Below are 22,287 nucleotides of genomic sequence, written 5' to 3' on the forward strand. Positions count from 1 at the left end.
TAACTATTCGCGAGATTAAAGATTAGATTATACTTTTTATATAAGAGTATTTAATAATTATTAATAGTATATATTATTATTAACGCGTATTTAGATTTAGAAATCTATATCTCTTTAATAAAAGATTATAATATAAAGATTTTCTTATTATCGATATCTATTAGAGTAATTATTTTATACTTTTTATTTAATATAATAATTTTATCTCTTAATAATAAAGAGCGAGATTATCGCTTAATTAATAATATATTTAATACTATAGTAATAAGTATTAGACTTTATCTTTTCTTTTATTTAATTTATAATTATATATTTTATTATTTATAACGTAGTTTAAATATTTAAATTTTTATAATATTCTAATTATTTATAATTATTAGTATATATAAAAGAATAAGATAGAGCTAAATTAGAAAATCTTAAATTTATATATATAGCTAATTATTAATTTAGAGTTACTACGCTCTTTAATTAAACCGGCTAAGTCATCGCGGGTAAATAAATTAGCGTTCGTAACCATCAAAATCTCGCCCTTCCGCGCCTCTCTTATTAAATTATAGATGTATATTATTTATAATAGTAATAAAATTTTAATAGTTTTCTATTAAAATTTTGAATTTTTTTTTTCAATTTTAAAACGCTATTTGGACTTTCCGAAATTTTAAGAATTTTAAAAATTTGTCTTATAATCATTAAAGCGTAAGGAATTTAAAGATCGCTCACCTATTTACTCGATAGCCCACCAGGCTCTAATTAAAAAAATGACTATGAATTTAATTCATAGGCCTTTACTCGTAGTATTATATTTTAATAAGAAATATCTTAAACTTAATATAAAAGTCGTTATCTTTAAATTTAGTTTACTTAGATTTTCGATCTTATAATATTAATAAAAACGAACTCTTCTTTTAATTTTATTAACTCTTTATATATTATTTCTTAGACTTAATATACTATTAATTATTACTCTTCTAATTACTTATCTTATTACTAAAGCGAGTCTTATTTAAAGTAAAAAGCTCTTTTATTTTTTATAATCTTTACTTTATATTTTAATATTATTATAATAATATAATATAGATAATAGATTAAATAACCTTCTTTATAGCTTCTAGAGAAATTTTCTCTATTATTCTATCTTATAAATCTTTTATATATTTTAAATCGATTATATAGCGATCTCGCTATAATTAAAGTATAATAAAATAATTATTAAAGCTAGCTATTAATTATATATCTCTTATTATTACTTTAACTAATTAGTAATCTATATTATAAAATTTAATAATTAAATTATAAACTTAATTTAAGTATTATCTCTTATATTTCTTTTAAATAGATTTCTTAATATCGTATAGTATCGTATTTCTAATATTTCTTTAAATCTACTTCTTAATATTTACTAAGAGAGTAAAAGACTAGCGAGTCTTTTCTTTATTTATATAAAAATTAATATAAAATATCGAGGCGATAAAATTATCGTAATTTTAAAGAAATATAATTATCGAGTTATAGTTATTAAGATATTATATATTAAGTATTTTAATAATACTTATTTTCTTATAATTTAAATTATAATAGTAATTATCGCTATACTTATAATAATATTTTTATATATTTTATATTTTAATTAGCTTAAATTTTTTAATAATTAATTACTTTTTAATATTAAGCTTTAGAAATTAATAGCGTTAAATTTAAATTAAGTTTATAAAATAAGAGTCTTTATTTATAAATAAAGAATTATTAGATATAACGCTTTAATAATATTATTATCATTAATAATATTATTTTTATTAATAATATTATTAGAATTTTTATCGATATTAGAATTAATATTATAATCGCTTAATTATATAATAAATATATTTTAATAAAAGTTATTTATTAGATTAAAAACGTCGTTAGTAAATTATAATAAAATATTTCTACTTCGTAAATTAATAGAATTAGCTTATAAGTTACTTATTATAATTAAATTAGATAGCTTTATATAAATAAAGTTATTAGAATTATAAGATAATAAAGTCTCTTTTAATAAAATTACGTAGTAGTTATATAATTATAAGATCTAGATATATAATTAATAAAATAAATAGATTAATTATTAAATAAACTAATAACTAAAAAAAGAAGAAGAGAAAAGAAGACTTATAAGTATTTAAGACTTTATTAAATATATTAAATACTCGCTTTAGCTACGTAGCTTATAGTCTAATAAGCGACGTAAGCGAGCTTATTAATTTACTTCGAGTACTTTTACTCTTATATTATTCTTACTACTTTTAAATAGAATCTAATATAAAAAGATAATAAACGCTTATTTTAGATTATATATAATTACTATATTAGCTAATAACGTAAACTACTCTATATTTATTATTACGATATTTATCTATATCTTATTACTTATAAAAAAATCGCGATAAATTTAAAATTATTTATATTAATAAATTATATAAATTAATATTATAGATTTAAGAGAAATTAAGAATAAGATTATATTCTTATATATCTATAATATATATCTTTAAGATTTACTTTTACTTTTTTTCTCGACTATTCGCGAGACTAAAGATTAGATTATACTTTTTATATAAGAGTATTTAATAATTATTAATAGTATATATTATTATTAATATATATTTAGATTTAAAAATCTATATCTCTTTAATAAAAGATTACGATATAAAAAAAATTTTATTATCGATATCTACTAAGATAGTTATCTTATATTTCTTATTTAATATAATAATTTCGCCTTTTAGTAATAGAGAATAAGATTATTATTTACTTAATAATATATTTAATATTATAGCGATAAATATTAGACTTTATTTTTTCTCTTATTTAATTTATAATTATATACTTTATTATCTATAATATAATTTAAATATTTAAAAGAATTCTTATAATATCTTAACTACTCGTAATTATAATATTATATCTTAATAAGAGACATTTTATACTTAATATAAGAGTCGCTATCTTTAAATTTAATTCGCTTAAACTTTTAATCTTATAGCGTTAAAGAGAATAAACTCTTCTTTTAATCTTATTAATTTTTTATATATTATTTCTTAGACTTAGTATACTATTAATTACTACTTCTTTAATTACTTATCTTATTATTAAAGTAAATTTTATCTAAAATAGAGAGCTCTTTTATTTTTTATAGTCTTTACTTTATATTTTAATATTATTATAATAATATAATATAGATAATAGATTAAATAACCTCCTTTATAGCTTTTAAAAAAAAATCTCTATTATTCTATCTTATAAATCTTTTATATATTCTAAATTAATTATATAATAATCTTATTATAATTAGAGTATAATAAGATAATTATTAAAGCTAGCTATTAATTATATATTTCTTATTATTATTTTAACTAATTAGCGATCTATATTATAAGACTTAATAATTAAATTATAAACTTAATTTAAATATTATTTCTTATATTTCTTTTAAATAAATTTCTTAATATCGTATAATATCGCATTTCTAATATTTCTTTAAATCTACTTTTTAGTATTTATTAAGAGAATAGAAAACTAATAAGTCTTTTCTTTATTTATATAAAAATCGATATAAAATATTAAGATAATAAAATTATTATAATTTTAGAGAAATATAATTATCGAGCTATAGTTATTAAGATATTATATATTAAATATCTTAATAATACTTATTTTCTTATAACTCGAATTATAATAGTAATTATCGCTATACTTATAGCGATATTTTTATATATTCTATATTTTAATTAATTTAAATTTTTTAATAATTAATTATTTTTTAATATTAAGCTTTAGAAATTAATAGCGTTAAATTTAAATTAAATTTATAAAATAAGAATCTTCGTTTATAGATAAAGGATTATTAGATATAACGCTTTAGCGATTATTATTTCTATCGATAATATTATTAGAATTTCTATCGATATTAGAATTAATATTATAATCGCTTAATTATATAATAGACGTATTCTAATAAGAGTCGTCTACTAAGTTAAAAATATTATTAATAAATTATAATAAGACGTTTCTACTTTATAAATTAATAGAATCGACTCGCGAGTTACTTACTATAACTAAATTAAATAACTTTATATAAATAAAGTTATTAGAATTATAAGATAGTAAGATCTCTTTTAATAAAATTATATAATAGCTATATAATTACGAGATTTAGATATATAGTTAATAAAATAAATAGATTAATTATTAGATAAACTAATAATTAAAAAAAATAAAGAGAACTTATAAGTATTTAAGACTTTATTAAATATATTAGATACTTATTCTAGCTATATAACTTATAATTTAATAAGCGATATAAGCGAGTCTATTAATTCGCTTCGAGTACTTTTACTCTTATAAGATAGTACTTAGTTTTATAAGAAAACGCGAAATATTAAAAAGTATAAAATTTTTAAATTCGATAAATTCGACTTAGATGGCTACTACTATTATAACTATTATTATCTACTATTATAGTTTATTATAATAATTAATACTACGATATTATAGTCGTCGTTTATAGACGTAATATAGTAGATATCTCTACTTTAAACTTAGATATAATCTATTCTTATTCTAGCGACGTATATATCTAAGTAGTATTCGATATTTCGAAGACTTTATTATAAACTTTATCGTAGTAATAATAGTAAGATAAAAGAGATAGAAGCGATAAAAGAGATAAAAGAGATAAGATAATAGAAGAAGAGATAGTAGAAGAAGAGATAGAAGAAGAAGAGATACGATTTTCACGAAGTGATAGATCGATAAGATCTAAAAAACGGGGAATTAAGTTCTTCGATATAAAAGCCTTAATAGTAAGAAAGAATCGAAATTTTCATTCTTATTATACGAAGTTACTATAGAATTTTAGTAAGAAGTAAGCATTTAAGTATTAAATCGGACTTATCGAATTTAAAATTTCGTATTTTCTAATATTTCGTATTTTCTTATAAAATTAAATAAGACTATTAGCTTTAAAGCTCTTAAGATTATATATATCTAATATAAAGAAAAAACTATATATTTAATAGATAGAAGCTTACGCGAGTAAAAAAAAGTTTATATACTTTTAAAATTTATAAATCTAATATAATTTATTAATAAAAGATTCTATTAAGAATATTTTACTTTAAAATATATAGATATTAATATAAATAATAAATCTTATAATAAGTATTAGCTTATAAAGAGAATATTAAAGATATTATTTTAATTAATAAAGATAGAAGAATTACTTAGCGTATATAGACTTTTTTTTAATTCGCGTAAGACTATACGCGTAATAGTTATTTACTCGTAAATTTTAAAAGTAAATTACTTAATAGAGCGAGAATATTAATAGATATTTTTATTTAGCGATATATTATTTAATTTATTAATATTCTTACTCTATTAAGTAACTTACTTCTAGAATTCACGAGTAGATTTAAATAAGAGAGCGCGTTAGATTAAAGTAGTTTTTACGCGCTAAATTTAACGATTTTCGCGTTTTTTTCTTTTAATCTTATTTTAATACTATATAGATAACGTAAATATAATTTAAATATATAGAATTCGCGTATAAAATTATATAACTTATTAATAGCTATTATATATAGAAAAATTTAGATAGGTTTATTATCTAGGTAATCGTATAGCGTAAGCTATAAACGTCGAGTTTTGGTAAGAAATCTGAAATCCGTTATTTGTTTTAACTACTTCGAGTTGTTAAAAGTAGAATACCAGACATATTAAAAAAAGAATAATTGTTACTAAAGACTGATTATTGATTTATAAGATATACGAATATTTATATATATAAAATAGATAGCTAATAGTAACTAGTATTACTAGCTCTAGTATACGCGATATATTATATAATAGTCGAAGGGTTAATATTATAATACTTCCGATAGCCTTGAAGCTAGATTTCTAAATCCAGTATATCGTATTTTTATATTCAGTTTTCAAATCCACGCTTTATATTCGAGATTAATTATTTACCCGACCTCGTTAAACCTATAAAAACCCCGATAGAGAAAATAGAGAGTGTCGAGGCTTTTTGAATACCCGTTTCGGGATCTCGAAATAATATAGAGTTTTTGATGTTTTGCCCGTATTGTTTCGGGACCTCGAAATGATCTAAGGGTTTTGTGGTTTGCGTATTGTTTCGGGACCTCGGAATGATCTAGGGTTTTGATAGTTTGCCGTATTGTTTCGGACCTCGATGAAATGGTTTTAGTTCGACATTTTTTGTGTAGGGATTGAATGGCGACAGCCCCTCGTCGGTGGGTCGAGCAAAAATGGGCTGTGCCATGGGTGTATCTTTTATAAACGATCACCGAGACTTGTTTATATCCATGTTAGGAAGTGTAGGTGTTCGATACTACCCTGCCCGCTTCCGGCTTATCCTGTTGAAGTGGATACCGTATGTTAGAATTGAATGATTGTCCTGAGACTGATTTTGATTCTGGGATGTCGTTTTTGTACTAAATAGGTGGCTGATGGTGGTGGTAATTACTGCCCTGTAATACGCCATGTTATGCGATACCCTTTTGTAACACGAGTACGGTTGTTCTTCACTCTCGCTACCCGCATTTCGGTTAATCTGACGGTTCTAACCTGTGGGCTTTGAGGGTTACTTCTTCAGCCTTCCCATCGTTCTATTGTTCGCATGATGCTATTTCGCCTCACAGTCAGATAAACGCTTCTGATGGGTTGATGATGATATTGTCTACTCATGAGATTAACATTAACTTGAGAACTTCGCGCCCAGCACTGCGAGTGTGTCCTTGCACACTCTTTAAACGCGTCGACAAAAGGGGGTGTTAAAACGAAGAGTCCCCCCCACCATAGCATCACATCAATTTACCAAATCTGTTGTTTCGGGAAACTTCCTTTCTGTGATAAGTAAGAGCCTCACATTTAATCTAAGGGTCTGCTTTCTTTCCTAGACGGTGTACAAGCGTGAGGAAAGAGATGACTGATTTGCATTAGTGTTGGAAGCATCGTAGTACCATATGGCTCCTGCTGCTAGAATTCAGTAGGCCACGCATATCGAATCACCATTCTCAGCATGGCGAGAGCAATTAATCACGAAATTCTGTTGGCTCGAAATGTTCAAAGCCTGTCCTTCTTTCCGTGAGTTTAAAGAAATTGCTTTCTCCAAATAGAAAATTTTCTCTGCCATGTCAAGCTGTATCACAGACTAGAGCCTTCTTGCTCACACACCGAATTCATGATAGACTGCTAAGGGCCTACGGACTGGCTTATGTCTCTACTACCGCACCCAGACTGCTGAAACTCCTCCTCCTTCTTTACAGAAAGAAGTCGGCAAGGGGCAACATTTTCGCATCAGTAAGTGCGGTTCCTTAATTCGCATATCTTGTAGTCCCTAAAATACCTTACCCATTGCACGGCGAATACTTTGCTGTGACATTGTTAACGCCAGTACCAACCATACAAAAAGACCTGCTGATCCAGGCTTTTTACAACAGATATACTCCGTTCTGGCAGGATCTTTTGCTGTTCGTAGATTTCCCACCTTCTGTGCCGCGCTGGTAGGTGGTTACACCTTCCTACAATGGCTTCTACGCCTACTGTTTGACTATGCGTCTATCCCTAGCATGGGCAGAAAGGTACCATCGAAACGCTTGCGCAATGCGAGCCATGCGGCATCTCGGTTCTTGGCTGCGGTGATCTCGGCTTGGTTCAGCTTGGACTTATTGAACTACAAGGCCATCGCCAAGGTTGACCGAAAGAAGTCAAAACAAGCTGCACAAGATCAGCAACGACATGTCGTCAACGATACAGGTCCCACATTGCAAACTGCCAAGATCCTCGACTCGAAGATTTCTCAGGCTTCTCCGCCTGTTTTGGCAGGCAAGACCGTAGATCTCACTCTTTTAACCGTCACCCGCGCCCTTGATAGTCTAGTCGTCAATCTTTGTCGTCGCTCTCATCCATCACTTGCTAACACAGCATCCGCCTCGTCAACCTTGACAGCCATCTCTCGATATGCAGACACTTTCGTCTTCGCCCTAAGTTCCGGCACAGTGGTATGTCAACATTCCATAGCACTTTCTTTCTGATCTATGCCCCAATTTGAATTCTGAATTCTTTTTCGAAAGCAACGTACTCGTCGACCTCGTCCCCTAATTCATTCTCCACCTCAAAGAAGTAATGCTGACTTGGTAAACTTGAAGATGTGGGCCTGGTTCTACCTTCCCGATCGCCTGCCCCGAGCTTACAATAAGTGGATTGGTGAAGCCGCACAGGTTGATCACCGCCTCATTGATGTCCTACGCAAAGCCCATGCAGGAGAATTCATTTACGGTGAAGACACTGGTCAGGCTCATATACTACAAGGTATGTGTAGCGACTATGGCTGGCCTCTGGCCTGGGGCGATCCCGTCAAGACGACTCCTATTCCTTGCGAAATTGTGCACATGGGTACCGGCCCATCTTGTCACTGGCACGCTGCTGTGCGGTTTTCGCGGGCGTTCCAATTCGCATTGGCGACGAACCTGCCGCTCCAGCTATTAGTCAAAGCGAGGAACCCGTCTTTTAGAGCATTTAGAAGGGCGTGTGAAGAAGCCGTGCGGTCTTCAGCATTTTTGGGTGCGTTTGTCGGTCTCTTCTATTATGGCGTGTGTTTATCACGCACTCGACTTGGACCTAGGATCTTCAGCCGAGAGACGATCACTCCTATGATGTGGGACTCAGGCCTCTGTGTCGGAACTGGGTGTGTGCTATGCGGATGGTCCACCTTGATCGAAGCCGAAAAGCGGAGGATGGAATTAGCCTTATTTGTCGCACCCAGGGCGTTGGCTACGCTTTTCCCAAGAGACTATAATGCTAATGTCGGTCTTCCTTTGGCTCGAGACATACTGGACAGAAGCTGACGAAATGCAGCACTTTTGGAAAGAGAAGGCGGCATTCTCTCTAAGCACGGCTGTGCTCTTCACCTTGGCTCATGAAGATTCTAGTAGGGTCAGAGGGGTTTTAGGTCGACTGATTCATTTAGTACTACAGTAACTCCTGTCTACATAGATGACAAAAAATCAGCGGAATAACCATCTGATTCTGCGGTTTTCTGATGAAATGATGGCTTTGGGTGTTCAATGCTTGGTTCTCAAAAGGAGGACCCAGAAGCCTGTTGATCGAAAAGTTTCACCTGAATTTGCTATTTCTGCCAATGCGTCATAATGCTTCGATTGAAGAAGGATCCAAGACTCATGGTCAACACCTGCTAATCATTAATAATGCGGAGACGAAAAGGAGAATATACCATTCCTGCCACGCATGCGAGCTGTGATCTCCATTTAAAGGTAATGCTGCATCAAGACAGTGCAATAGCAATGACTTTATTGGCAAAAGGAACGGCAATGCTTGCGAAGCCCTTTGAGTATAGCAGGACGCTATCATCTCTCATGAATCGACAAGGCGTAGCTCTTCGCAGATTGACTAATTGGCACGCCATTGAAAGCGTTCGTGACAACTTAAGTTTTTGCGTTGCTGCTAACGGTGCCTAACCTGCAAATTGAAGGCCAACACTCTAATAGATTGATCTTCTCCAAACTTTGCAACGAGCAACATTGATTGGCAGATCAATAGAGATCATCTACAGTGTAAGCTGCTGCAGTCTTGCAAGTAGCCTCTGGAGCTCGTAGACAATGCGTTTTTAGCTAGAAGACATACTATCTGTAAGGTCTTGCTTCGATAGGTTTTGACCCAAACCAGGCGAACCCGGTGTTCAAGAGCTAGGAGCGTGGCTGTTCCGATCTGCAGCCTCATCATCGTCATCATCACCATCAGCTGCTACATCCATGACCTTTTCCCCGGCTTTTTCCAAAGTTCGGCGACTCCATGCGCGGACACCTTTGTAAACAGCCTGTATACGGCATCAGCTTCGTACACAGCAACCAGCAGAAACACAACAAATACCCAAAGAAATGTGGCAATGCCGATTATGACCACCACCCAGCTAATGCTTGCCAGGCGATCCCGCCCAGTATTACCAGAACGGCCGCCACCATTCATGATTCCAGATGTTCTGATATTCCACCATTGCCATGGCGATAGGGCGAAGAGTACCTTCACGAAGCCAAGCAATCCTAGCGATGCGAGTCCTTTAATGAAGTGCTCTGTCCAGCTTGTGACGTCGTCGTCAGTAAGCATTGGTTCAAGGCGGGCTCCGACTTTTGAAAAAGGCGCAGATGAGACAACTGAATATGGATCGACATAGAGATTGATAATGGGATCAGCAACGAATCCCATAACGAACAAAGCCATGAAGAAAATGAAGCCAGTCAGAGTTATTTGTGTAGCAGTGCTACTGATCCATCTGCCCCATTGCATTCTTTCTAGGCGATAGCGGAACCCGCAAGTCGGGCATTGCCAGTAGTTCCTCTTGCCGTATTCAGGATCCGCATGTCGCCACGCTTGGAGACAACCTTCATGGACGTATTTCGACGATCCTTTACACTTGCAAGGCCGCAGAAGTCGACCGGCTTCAGGATCAGGAGATTCATATGTAACTGATGGTAATGACTGAAACATCTCCGGGACACTCTCGGAAGGCGGATGGAAAGTTGGCTCAACGGTTTCGAGACATATTCGACATGTTCTAGGAGGCCAATGTTTCCTAGGCCTTGGAGTAGTGTTTGATGTTGGCTTTGGCGACTGATTGGAATTTGGGGCAGATGGCGGCTCTTCATGGAAAGCACCAGGCATGGATGAGCTGCCTCGAGAAGCTTGAGGCGCAAGAGTTGAATGGGAGTTTTGCGACCAATGCCATTCTGGATTTGGGTTGAAACCTGTGGAGGTCATGATGCCTTCATGAGGCAGCACGAAGATTAAGAGGAGTGACCTGCTATCCTACATCTAAATTCTTCTGGTTTGTAGAAAAGGATTGTATCCATACAAGCCTGAGAGGAGACATGACCAGGGCAAGGTAGGTCAACGAATTAATGATGACAGAAATGATAATAAGGCCACGTCTCTGCCTGTCCTTCGAATGATTACCTAGTCGGCTTGAACCCATGGCTAAACTTCGGCGTGTGTATGCTACGGACGCGTAGTGCAACTCTACCTATGCCCTGTATCAACTCTCACGTATTTCCCTCCAACAACGGTGTGTGAAGGCGACCTTACTCCAACCTTGACTCTGTCTAGACATCTGTATCTCTCCATAGCTTGACGAGGTGCGTTGTCTGTTGCTGTCCTCATCAGATAATCAAGTCAGCCGCTATGGCGGACCGATACTCCTTCTCCCTCACCACCTTCTCTCCGAGGCAAGATCTGTTCCCTACCTCCATCGCATGGTCATTTACTAATATATACGCAGTGGAAAGCTTGTGCAAATAGGTAGAATCTCCTCATCTCTCGCCGCTGCTGCAAGCTCCACTAACGGCAGCTTAGAATATGCCCTCAATGCTGTTAACCAAGGAGTTACATCTCTGGGTATAAAAGGTACTTGCACTAAATCATTTGTCGGTCGGTTCCATTATGCTCATATCTGACGAAGCCACGAATGGTATCGTCCTCGCCACTGAAAAGAAATCGTCCTCGCCGCTCATCGACCCTCCTTCGCTCTCTAAGGTCTCTCTTATCACCCCCAATATTGGCATGGTCTACAGCGGCATGGGTCCTGATTACCGCGTTCTCGTCGACAAAGCCCGTAAAGTCTCTCACACAGGCTACAAGCGAATCTACAATGAGTATCCACCAACCCGAATTCTCGTCCAGGATGTTGCTCGAGTGATGCAAGAAGCAACGCAAAGTGGTGGTGTAAGACCTTACGGTGTCAGTCTATTGATAGCAGGGTGGGACGATGGGGTGGAGCCCGAGACGCAGGAGCTCGCAGACGAAGGACTAGAAACGGATGCCGAGAAGAAGAAGGCGAGTGGGAAGACCGGAGGGATTTTAAAGGGCGGTCCGAGCCTTTATCAGGTGGATCCCAGTGGCAGCTGTAAGCGTTTCTCCCAGCCCTTGACTTCCTTATTCACGCCGTATTCGCAGTCATGGGACATATTTACTCCCGGAATGGTTTCATGGCTTGATACTTATCTCGAAGGGGAATGCTAAGCTTGAGAACCTTTAGACTTTCCTTGGAAAGCCACCGCCATTGGCAAAAGTGCAACTAGCGCGAAGACCTTTCTTGAGAAGAGATATAAGGAGGACTTGGAGCTGGAAGATGCAGTGCATATTGCACTGTTGACGTTGAAGGAAACAATTGAGGGCGAAATGAACGGAGAGACTGTCGAAATTGGTATTAACAGCGGCCCGCAGGAACTTGCACGTAAGGCTGATGAGTATGATACAGGTATCGTCGGAGCACCTGCGAATGAGCTACTCGGGTATGAAGGTGTCGAAGGAGCAGTCGGACCTAGATTTCGGAAACTGAGCAAAGAGGTACGCACTTCCGGAGGCATCATTCTATGTGCAATGGAATCAAGACATGGTTTGGGAGCAAAATACTTCTATTTGCTCCCAATATTTGTCTTGCATTGTAGAAAATTTCGAGAAGGAGTGATGCTAATCCTTGCAATTCGAGCAGGAGATAGAAGATTATCTTACAAATCTGTGATGGACGAATAATAGACGTCTCTTGCCCGAAGCACTTCGCATTTGTATGGAGCAATCGGAGCAAAGAAATGCATATTATTACCTATCGATAGCAAACGTCTGTTTTTGAGCCAGGTAAGCCACGTTTTCGTGGGTGCGAGCCTTCTCAGAAGTCTGCTTTGACTGGCGATGAAGCTCCAAACCGTCTCAAGATCAAAGGAGATCACAACGATGGGACAGACACTGTTGGCGATCTTCTCTCTGCCCGAGGATCAACCGCCATAAGCCCCTTTCGCACGTTCCAAGTCGCCTGACTTGTAGGGCAACGACCGCTAGATGTGTGTCGTTTCTCTATGTCTCTCGAGCATCATTCGAATTTGTGCATGGGCATGTTGCCTTGAATTCGACATTGTCCTACTCAGTAGCATCAAAGTTCAAACTAGATGTCTGTCGTTTCTGTATGTCTCTCGAGTATTAAGGGGACTGCATATGGAATGTTGCCCTGATTCGACCATTTTCCAACGTGAAAGCATCAGGGTTTAGGCCTATTATTCTCTTGCTCCCTTGGCATCCAACCTTCGCCGTAGGGTTCTAGTCAGTATAAAAGAAGTGAAGACTAGACGAACTAGAAGGGTTTTGAGAACTTTTTCTTCTCCAAACATCACTCTTAACATTCGTCAGCGGTCATTATTTCATCACTGTCGTACTCTGCCCCTCCTGTTATTTGACCCTCCTTGACTTCATCCTCGTCCTCACTCAATGTCTCGTCATCCCCCCCCTGTCCGTCCGCCCTTGTTACTTTGACAACTTCTTTACAGCCTCCGTGACCCGAACTTGACCTCTCCCTTCTCAGAATATTACATGCTTCATCCGCCGCCCTCGTTTGCACTTCCATGGTGCTAAAACCATCCCCAATCCTTAAAATCGACCTCTCTCCCACAATGACGGTACAAGTCAGACGCTCCTCGCCCTCTTCACCTTCCTTTCCGAGAACATATCTGACCTTGTCTTGGTCGGCCAATTGGCCCAGCTCCTCTTTTGGATGCAGTATTGCTATCTCGTTGTCCAAGACTCGGCGCAGGTAGGGCATCAGCCCGAGGTGCTCGAGGAAACTTTCACATTCAGACAAAGATCCGTGGGTGTCGATGTATATGGCACCCAAAATTGATTCAACGATATCTGAGAAGAATTTGGGCGGTTGCAGCCGCGCAAGAGCGGTCCAGGGATAATGGTTTCCATGAGCTAGAGAACTTGATATAGTCGTGTGGAAGAGCTTGTAGCGCGTAAGGCAATCTTGTTGCGCGAGACCAACAGACGGCGAGGCATGACGCATTGACTGCCATAGGTAGAAGGGGCGGGACACACCTGTGGTGGAGATTGACTGTGATACGTTGCCGAGAACCTCAAAGCGACTAATGGAGGTCGAAAGAGTGAGGCAAAGAAACCCAAGGAAGTTAGAATTGACCAAAGCAGCGCGGATAAGATGCAATTTGTGCGTCGGGAGAGGGGGGTTGCGGGCAAATGCAGTCGTGGTGACGATGATGTCAAGTATGGCGTCTCCGCAATATTCCAGTCGCTGGTATGATGAGCTGGTGTTGGGTCCATAGTGGGAAGGATGGGTGAGGGCTTCGACAACGAGAGCTTTGAGGCTAAAGTCATGCGAGATCACCTTTTCGGCTTCGACGACATGATTGGATACCGGAACCTGAAGCTTGTATACCCCATACAGTATCTGGCTCGCCCGCAAAGCTATGGACCACGGTACTTCTGGCAGAAAAACCTCCAGACAAGTGGCTGCCTTTTGTGACCCCCCATCAAGATATGAAGCGCCTATCAGGGCCTCTACAACATCCGCAAGTGTCTTGGTAGACATCTCACGAGTGCGCTCGAGCTGGTTCGCAGCTAATCTACCATTGTATAGCGGCCGCCACTTTTGGCCAGTGAATGGTTTCGTGATGATGAATCGGTCCAATCCCGTCCGCATGGCTGCTGTGGCAAGCGAGCTGTTGGACACTATGTGGTCTTTCTTATGCGAAACTGGATCGTAAATTCAGAGTCAGTATTGCCAATTTGGAGGGGTACATTGAGCCTTGAAATATGTCTATAGGTCGGACACTCCCAAGACATGTCTCAAGACTCAATCTGATCCAAGGGAGGAAATTTAGACGCCGAAAATACGTACGGATACCTTCATGGTAGTTTAGATGTTCTGCCATTAGGGTCAGTGAGGTCATATACTTCAGGACGCTGTCACCAAGCGTCTCAAGGCGCTGATAGTCCGTAGCTTCATGTGCCGAGGAAGCGCTGATCGCTGTGGTCACAAGGCTTCGATCTTGAAATTGTAGCGGGGAAAGGACCGTGTTGCAAAGGCGTTCCACAATCATGGCTACTTGGACCTTGTGAAGAATGGATGGAACAAACATCGCAAAACGGGAGTAGCTGAAGGGTAACCTGCCCACCTCACATTCGTTCGCAGGCAGCCGCTGGAGTCCAGACTGTTTGGCAAAACTTGCATTACCGCTGGGGACCGGATGCAGAAAGTCGGCTCTCTTCGGCAATCTTTTCACCTCCAAATAAACACAATGGCTGGAATCAGCTCGATCGAGCTGCATGCTGCCATCATGCACGCATTCAGAGGGTTGGCACTGCGTCTTTTCCAACAAGCAAGGCTCGGTATTCTTATTCTGAAGAGCTTTGGTGGTGTCGTCAGGGAGTGTGTCTTCCAAAGATGGATATATAACGTCTTGAAAGATATGCAATGTTCCGTTGTGGCTAAGATCTCTGATAAGGCCAACATCTCTGCCAACGTCCTGATCGCAAAGATCTTCAGCTTTTAATGCCCCTGAATGAGATGACAGCCACGTTAGACGGTCCATACCATTTGAAGGCATGAAAAGGGCCGTGAAGTCGTAACGGCCATAGTCCACCCTCCCTCTGAAAACAGATTCCAGCAAAAGAAACGTAATCTGGGCAGCCGAAGCTGTGACCGCTGGGGAAAGGATCGTTGATTCAGGCTCAATGACCAATTGGAACGTGGTGTTTTGGTCCCAATATAAGTCGGTTGTACCGGCAATCACTGGGGTTCTGACTGGCAGTAGCATTATCATATCAGTTCTGACCTGGCTTTGTCCCGCGATTTTGACGAGGGATCCGTAAATATGGGCTGAATCGTTCCAACACTGTGCAACAGAAGGCCATACGTCAATCTGGTCGGAAACTTTTACAATACTTGGACGCTTCTCAACAGCGCCATACGCTTCATCTACTGCTTCATCCACATGTCCTAATGGTAGGAGGTTATCGTTCACAAGACCTGCATGGTGCAAAGCTTTGTAAGCCTCAAAGGCCGCATCCTTTCGGGCCATCTTTTCAGTGATCCACGTGGATTTGCTGCAAGCGCTGCGAACAGAGGCATCGACCGAATTTGGCAGCAATACTTTCGCCGAGATTGATTTTCCATCGCCACCAGAGGAATGTTCTTCAAACGTGAATATTGGATTAGGATCCACATATGGCGCTGCTGGCAGAACAGCGCAGAAGTGATAGAGGTGCTGAACAGCGTCGTCTAGGGTGAGCCTGGCCCTATGTTGCACCATTGCATCAGTAAAGGCCATGCCTGCGAGTCGTTTCTTCGGCTGCTTACCCACTTGATTGAACCAAAAAAATTCGATCGGCCGTCTCTTCTACAGATTCTAGCCTTTGAATCTTTTGGAAAAGTCGCAATTCATCCATGTACGTCCTTCTCATCTCGTCTTCAAGCTCAAGCCAGGTCGACACGGCGCTATTTTGGAGGCCGTCATCCTCGAACATGATGATATACTTGGACGCTGCCCTCCTTGCGCGACCCCTTCGCTGGATGAAAGACTTCAAGTTTGGAGGTTTGTTAAAACAAATGACTACGTTGCAGGCCGATACATCGATACCCTCTTCTAGGGCGTTAGTAGTGACAATCAGGTTCTTCCTGCCAAAACGGAGATCATCCAAGGTTCCTTTCTGGTTTTTGAGGTCCACCAAGTCGCCAACTGTATTTCGACGGCCAGAGAAACCAGACTCCCCTACGAATGTTGCGACTTTGAACCACGGGGCTTGTATTGAAAGTATATGGGACAACACAGCCACTTCCGCCCTTGTGCGCACAAAGATGAGGCCCGAGAATGTTGTAGAGTCCATGTTCCACAGACATTGAATCAGACTCCGCACTTTAGGTGTGATATGATGGCTTTCCAACGGGCAACCGTCTCGTTCGAAGACCACAACTTCGGCAAATTTCCTCCGTAAATATATCTTCTCGCGGTCTTCCAGGCCTTCTATGACGGAGCCTTGACCCGCTCCCCGTCGCAATTTGGCGACACATTGTCGTATATAGTATTCGGTGGCGAATGACCCAAGTTCGTGTTGAACGGCTAGTGCTTTGTCGTACAGACCCTTTATCTGATCGTGGCAGTATCTGGGTCAATGTCAGCAAAAAGTTCGGCTCACCAGGTACCCCGAAAACTTTGAGGATGCTTGTCCTTACGTCCTGTTGCTTATCAAAGCTTTGTTAAGAGCTTTAGCGTTGCAAGTACTTGGATCAGACTTCATCTTAATGATCCAAGGGTCTTGCTCAATATCAAGGCCTTCATAAACTTTTCTTAGGCTCTCTAAAGCTTGAGGAGCTATGAATTGTGGACCATTGGGTAAATACACGAGCTTGATCAGTTCAGGTTGATGCACAAATTGAAGCATCTCGTCACGATGAATCTTTGGGGTCCGGGAAAATGCGTTTAGGTTGGACTCAAGTAACCTACGCCTACGTTAGCAATGTCCGGACATTTACACTGGGATGGGTAGACAAAGGATTTTTCGCAGAGCACAGAGAGTAAAACTGAAATGTTTTGCTCACCCAAGATTTCCAGCCTTACTATTGACAACCGGACTGGCAGAAAGGCCAAGTATCGAAGGTCGGGCTTCAGTCGGGGATGCATGGTAGAAGTCCCGCAGTATCCTGCTTGATGGGTGATTGCCCGTGCAAGAATGTGCTAAGGGTAGCTATATTAACGATGGGTAAATGGACAGGGATGACGCTAGAACTCGCGCACCTTCGTCGAATACTAACAACGCTAATTGGTTCATTTGTACAAAACCATGGACGAGTGCATCCAAGAGCACCTGCAATGTCAGCACCAAGAGCTGAAAGCCTTCACAGCAAACATCTGGATTACCTGATGTGTGGAAATGACGATATCGATGCCCTTGAGTACATCATCCCATATACACTGTTCAGTCCAGAACTCAACATTGTCGGCTCCCGAAAGCACCCTTGCCTGAAATGCAGGTAGCTGGGTCGATAAAGCGTCATGTTGCTGGATGGCCAAGGCAACCGTTGGAACGCAAAACCAGACCAACTACGGAGAACATCAGAGGGTCAAGACGTCAAAAACGCCGCTCCCGAAGAGCCATGTCGCATACTTTACCGGATGGACATCGTTCTAGCTCGGCTTGTATACGCAGAATCGCTCTAGAAGCGGGTCAGATCATGATAATGCCAAAGCGTAGATTTGTTACACAAATGTCTTTCCTGATCCAGTGTCCATCTATATGTGTTAGCAGTTGAAGTAACTGGGACCGAGAATGTCGCACAGCAACAATGATGTTTCTCCGCATGCTCTCCTCGAGCATCTCGAGCTGATAAGACCGTGGCTGGAAGGCTCTGTCTAGCCCTGAAAGTCCATTGTGCACGGTGGGCTCCTCATGAACGACGACGTTTCTGCCTGACAGCTCGACCGTTGACAACAGGTTCGGAGAAGACATTTTCACTATTCAAGTACACAGAAAAAGCCTCATTTCATCCCAGGAGGTTGTGCCCAGGTGTCAGAAGTAGGATGATGAAAGTGTTTGTCATGATATAGTCACGTGGTTGCAGGGTCGTTTTGATAGGGTGGATATGCGACGTGGATCTTTTGTTACACTTTATGTTCCTCTTTGCTACCCAAAAACTCCTGGGTGAACAAAAGACTTTTCCGTACATAATCCACCACCTTTTCAAGCCGACAAAAGTACTCAGTTCATACTTATTTTGTTATCATTCGTACAGTTTAGCCTCCAGTCATCTTATATCTGACCTCGACCAACTACATCAGATAATTCTTGAAGAGCCTTGAATCGGTGAGATTTGTGTCTAGATTTGAAAGAGACCTGAGAGGGTGGGTAGTAAGGGCCCGTTTGGCTACCACCTAAAATCCACATTTTCAAGAATATTTTCAACATTTTCGTCTTATACAATTCAGTACTCTTTTGGTAACCACATTTTCGTCCTGAATGCTTATAAAGCATGAAATATATATGAAATATATAGGGGTTATTTCACATTTCTGAAAACTTGAGATAAGGTATGTTTTCATTCGAAATATACGCTATAGATAGACTATATCGCTGAATTTAGGCTATAATTATCATAAATAATTATATATATTATAGCTATAATCGATAATAACAGTTAGCTAGCTGAGGAAACTACTATTATTATTATTTTAACTACTATATAGTACTATTTATATTATTTTAATAAGACTTCGTAACGTACTTCTATTCTTTCTGATCATATATACGTATAGTCGCTTCTTGGAGAAGAATACTCTATGAATATTTAAAAGACTTTTTATATGCCTTTATATACTCTAAATAGCTTTAAAATTAGCTCTTTAATTATACGCATTTAACTTCGTCTCATACTATTAAAATAGTAGAGAAAGTCGCTATCTTTATTCGATAGTAGGTTATAATCTTAGTAATAATAGATTATATAACCGTTTTTAATACTTAGACGAGACTATTAGTCGATGTTATTATAAGGTCTTAAAGGTTATATATATTCTATATTAGCATTTTATTTAATTGTTTAAAGTATCCTACTCTATTCTAGCAAAAATCTCATTTAGTCTTAAATTTATATCTTATTTCGACGACTATCTAGGCGTATTAGACGTATATATATCGCTATTTATATACTTATAGTAGAGTATATATTATAGCGAAATAGAAAGAATACTCTTACTTAAAACGTTTTAGCCGTATATGATTTTAATATACTATTTTACTATATATTATCTAGCTAAAAAGACTCTACACATAACGCCTTAGTACTAAGAGATATTACTTCTAATTATAGCTTTTCTATCTTAGCGAGTAAGTATTATCTCGTTAACGCTAGATATTCTAATTATAATTAATTACTAATTCCCTATATAGTATACGATATTATCTAAAGGAATAATAATAGACTAAAATAAAGTCTAAGAATATAAAGGAACTATTTAATCTACATCACTCTCAGCTACGAAATATTATTAAAAAGGATATTTAATATATTTAAACGGCGATTTAAATCTATTAAGAACTTTATAGAGTTTAGTATTTCTACTTAGATAGTAAACTAGTATATCTTAACTATAATATATAACTTTATTACGCTATATCGCTCTCTTTAATAATATTAACTCGAATATATAACTAGCTAACGAGTCTAATAGTAACTCTACTAGTAATTTAGATTTATTAAAGAATAGATACTCTACGACTATTAAAATAAATAAGAAAAGAGATAAAATCGCCGAAGTAATATGGAAGGATTATTAAGAGTATATTTCTTAAAGAATAATTACGGAGATGCGTATATAAGAAGTCTTATTAATGAGAGAGGCTTCGATATATAAGATTTAAATATAATAGTATTTAGCTAATTCACTTCGATATACTTAATATATTCTTCTATCTACTTACGCGCCTCTGTTATTTACCTCTATAATTAATCTTTTCTAATATTATTAAGTACTATAGTATATATAAAGGTCTTATTATAATTTAGAAATACGTTTACGACTTTCATATAATTATTATTATTAATAAGATTAAAATCTTTACTTAGTAGAGCCATAGCTTTCTTAATAATAGCTTATAATATTTCTTTAATCCGCTATATTTCCTTCTATTATCTTTATAATACATCGCTTTCTCTTTATTTTAGATCTTTATAATGAATCTTCTACTCCTTTAATAATAGAGTTTATAAACTATTCGCTTATCTTCTTAAGACGCTTAACCGACGATATAGATATTGCTATTACGAAGCTCGTATATCTCTTTTTCGCTATAATCTATAATACATCGATATCGAATGTAACGTTTATATCGACAGCTTATAGAGTATCTTTCTGAGTATCTTTCTAAGTATTGATATGTAGGGATAAAGAAATTATTTCGAGAGTGGATCGATGAAAAGATTAAGAGGTATTATATGGCTTTCTATTGCTATTCGCCTAATAAAGTAAATATTAAACTCTTTAACGTATAGAAGAGAAGTCTAACGAAGCTCTTTTATAAGCTTATTCTTCTAGAAAATATCAGCGAAGTATTATTAATAAGACGATCTTCTTATACCTTAATTTAGGCTTTTTATTAATTATTATCGACTATATAAAGTATAATTCTCTTATTAAAGTTCTAGTCACTTAATTTATAGCGAAAATAACGATAGAGAGTTTATTTAGTCTTATATAGAGTTATCTTCCTCTATATCTAACTTTATTTAACTTATTATTTTATAGTTATTATAGCCTATATAGCAGCTAATATATATATTTATACCTCGATTTAAAGCCTATATCTAAGCGTTTATCATTCTTATATTATTATTTCATTTCACGATATAATTCAGCCTTTATAATAGTGATTTATTTGAGAATCTCATTAATCTATTATAGTCTACCCACTCGAACTAATATCTCTTTCGATACTTTATAATTAATAAGAGGATTACTAAGGCTTTTATCATAGTAGCTATATCAATAAGAGGTGATAGGATAATAGACTATTCATGTTGAAGACTGGTAGATATCTACTATATAAATCTTGCTCGAGAAAGATCTTAGTAATATTTAGCGTTCACTGAATCAGTCGAAATGTACTATAAATGGAACCGTTATATATCTATATATATTGAAATCTACTAGCCTCGTTTTGAGCCTACATTTTTGAAATTAGTGTGATTGGTTGAAATGTATGAAAATGTGGATTTTCGTGGTAGAAAGCCCTAAGGATGTAGATTCTATGGAAGCCTCCTGCAGGAAGGTAACCCCACCGCCAAGCACCTAATCTACATACTCGTAGGGGCTGCCTAGCCAACATAACTAGTGGGCCTTAGCCACAGTAAGGTAAGGTAGATACCATACTTTAGGTATTTGGCTCTGCCCCCGTTCTCACATAGCCAGCGTGCCAGTCATCCTTCTACCTCTGGATGTACCTCATTGGTTCCTCTTATTTCTCACGGCTTCCGGGGTGCCGGGCAAGCTGCCAGAAAAGTGGCAGTCTTTAAGCGCAGGACCTCTCAACTGTGACAGAGACTGTGGGTGTCAAGTCGAATACAAAGCCTTCGGCCATGGGGCGTTTACTCCTCGTGATTATGAGTCTCGATGTTTTTGGCGCTCGTACCGCAACAACTGCGACTTTCCTGGCCGCACGCCAGCTTCTCCAGCAGTCCCACTCCGTCAAAGAAAAGCTGATTGGAGTACCTGCAAGCGAAGAGATTGTGGGGTGCTGGTGGAGTTCTAATGAGAAAGCGAAGAATGTAGGGTCTATAGTCGTGAAGTGTACTAAGTGATGACGTATGAATCGAGTCCTTTCTTGTATGCTTAACATACCAGCCGGTCATTCAAGGATCATCCAGTTCATGTCCAG

General features: G+C 37.1%; 4 protein-coding genes across 4 annotated transcripts; 2 read left to right on the forward strand and 2 right to left on the reverse strand.

Annotated features, from left to right (window-relative positions):
• Positions 1–7,084: 7,084 nt before the first annotated feature.
• HO173_004089 (uncharacterized protein) lies at positions 7,085–9,045 on the forward strand (the record flags this gene model as incomplete). The annotated part of the gene is made up of 5 exons (XM_037306013.1): positions 7,085–7,149; positions 7,254–7,365; positions 7,506–8,066; positions 8,214–8,870; positions 8,923–9,045. 5 exons carry the CDS (start codon positions 7,085–7,087, stop codon positions 9,043–9,045), a joined length of 1,518 nt encoding a protein of 505 aa, XP_037167206.1.
• Positions 9,046–9,763: 718 nt separating this feature from the next.
• Positions 9,764–10,839, reverse strand: HO173_004090 (uncharacterized protein; the record flags this gene model as incomplete). The annotated part of the gene is made up of 2 exons (XM_037306014.1): positions 9,764–9,901; positions 9,955–10,839. The coding sequence occupies 2 exons, from the start codon at positions 10,837–10,839 to the stop codon at positions 9,764–9,766; spliced, it is 1,023 nt and encodes a 340-aa protein (XP_037167207.1).
• Positions 10,840–11,259: 420 nt separating this feature from the next.
• On the forward strand, positions 11,260–12,598 carry HO173_004091 (uncharacterized protein; the record flags this gene model as incomplete). Its single annotated transcript, XM_037306015.1, has 7 exons — positions 11,260–11,303; positions 11,357–11,376; positions 11,431–11,481; positions 11,537–11,980; positions 12,113–12,280; positions 12,335–12,423; positions 12,569–12,598. 7 exons carry the CDS (start codon positions 11,260–11,262, stop codon positions 12,596–12,598), a joined length of 846 nt encoding a protein of 281 aa, XP_037167208.1.
• Positions 12,599–13,243: 645 nt separating this feature from the next.
• On the reverse strand, positions 13,244–18,366 carry HO173_004092 (uncharacterized protein; the record flags this gene model as incomplete). Its single annotated transcript, XM_037306016.1, has 10 exons — positions 13,244–14,613; positions 14,759–16,158; positions 16,220–17,023; positions 17,093–17,359; positions 17,459–17,594; positions 17,655–17,724; positions 17,778–17,960; positions 18,025–18,073; positions 18,121–18,149; positions 18,196–18,366. 10 exons carry the CDS (start codon positions 18,364–18,366, stop codon positions 13,244–13,246), a joined length of 4,479 nt encoding a protein of 1,492 aa, XP_037167209.1.
• Positions 18,367–22,287: the final 3,921 nt, after the last annotated feature.

The sequence above is a fragment of the Letharia columbiana genome (genome assembly GCF_014066305.1).
Source record: "Letharia columbiana isolate WasteWater2 chromosome Unknown Sc0000010_s0, whole genome shotgun sequence".
Taxonomy (NCBI): domain Eukaryota; kingdom Fungi; phylum Ascomycota; class Lecanoromycetes; order Lecanorales; family Parmeliaceae; genus Letharia; species Letharia columbiana.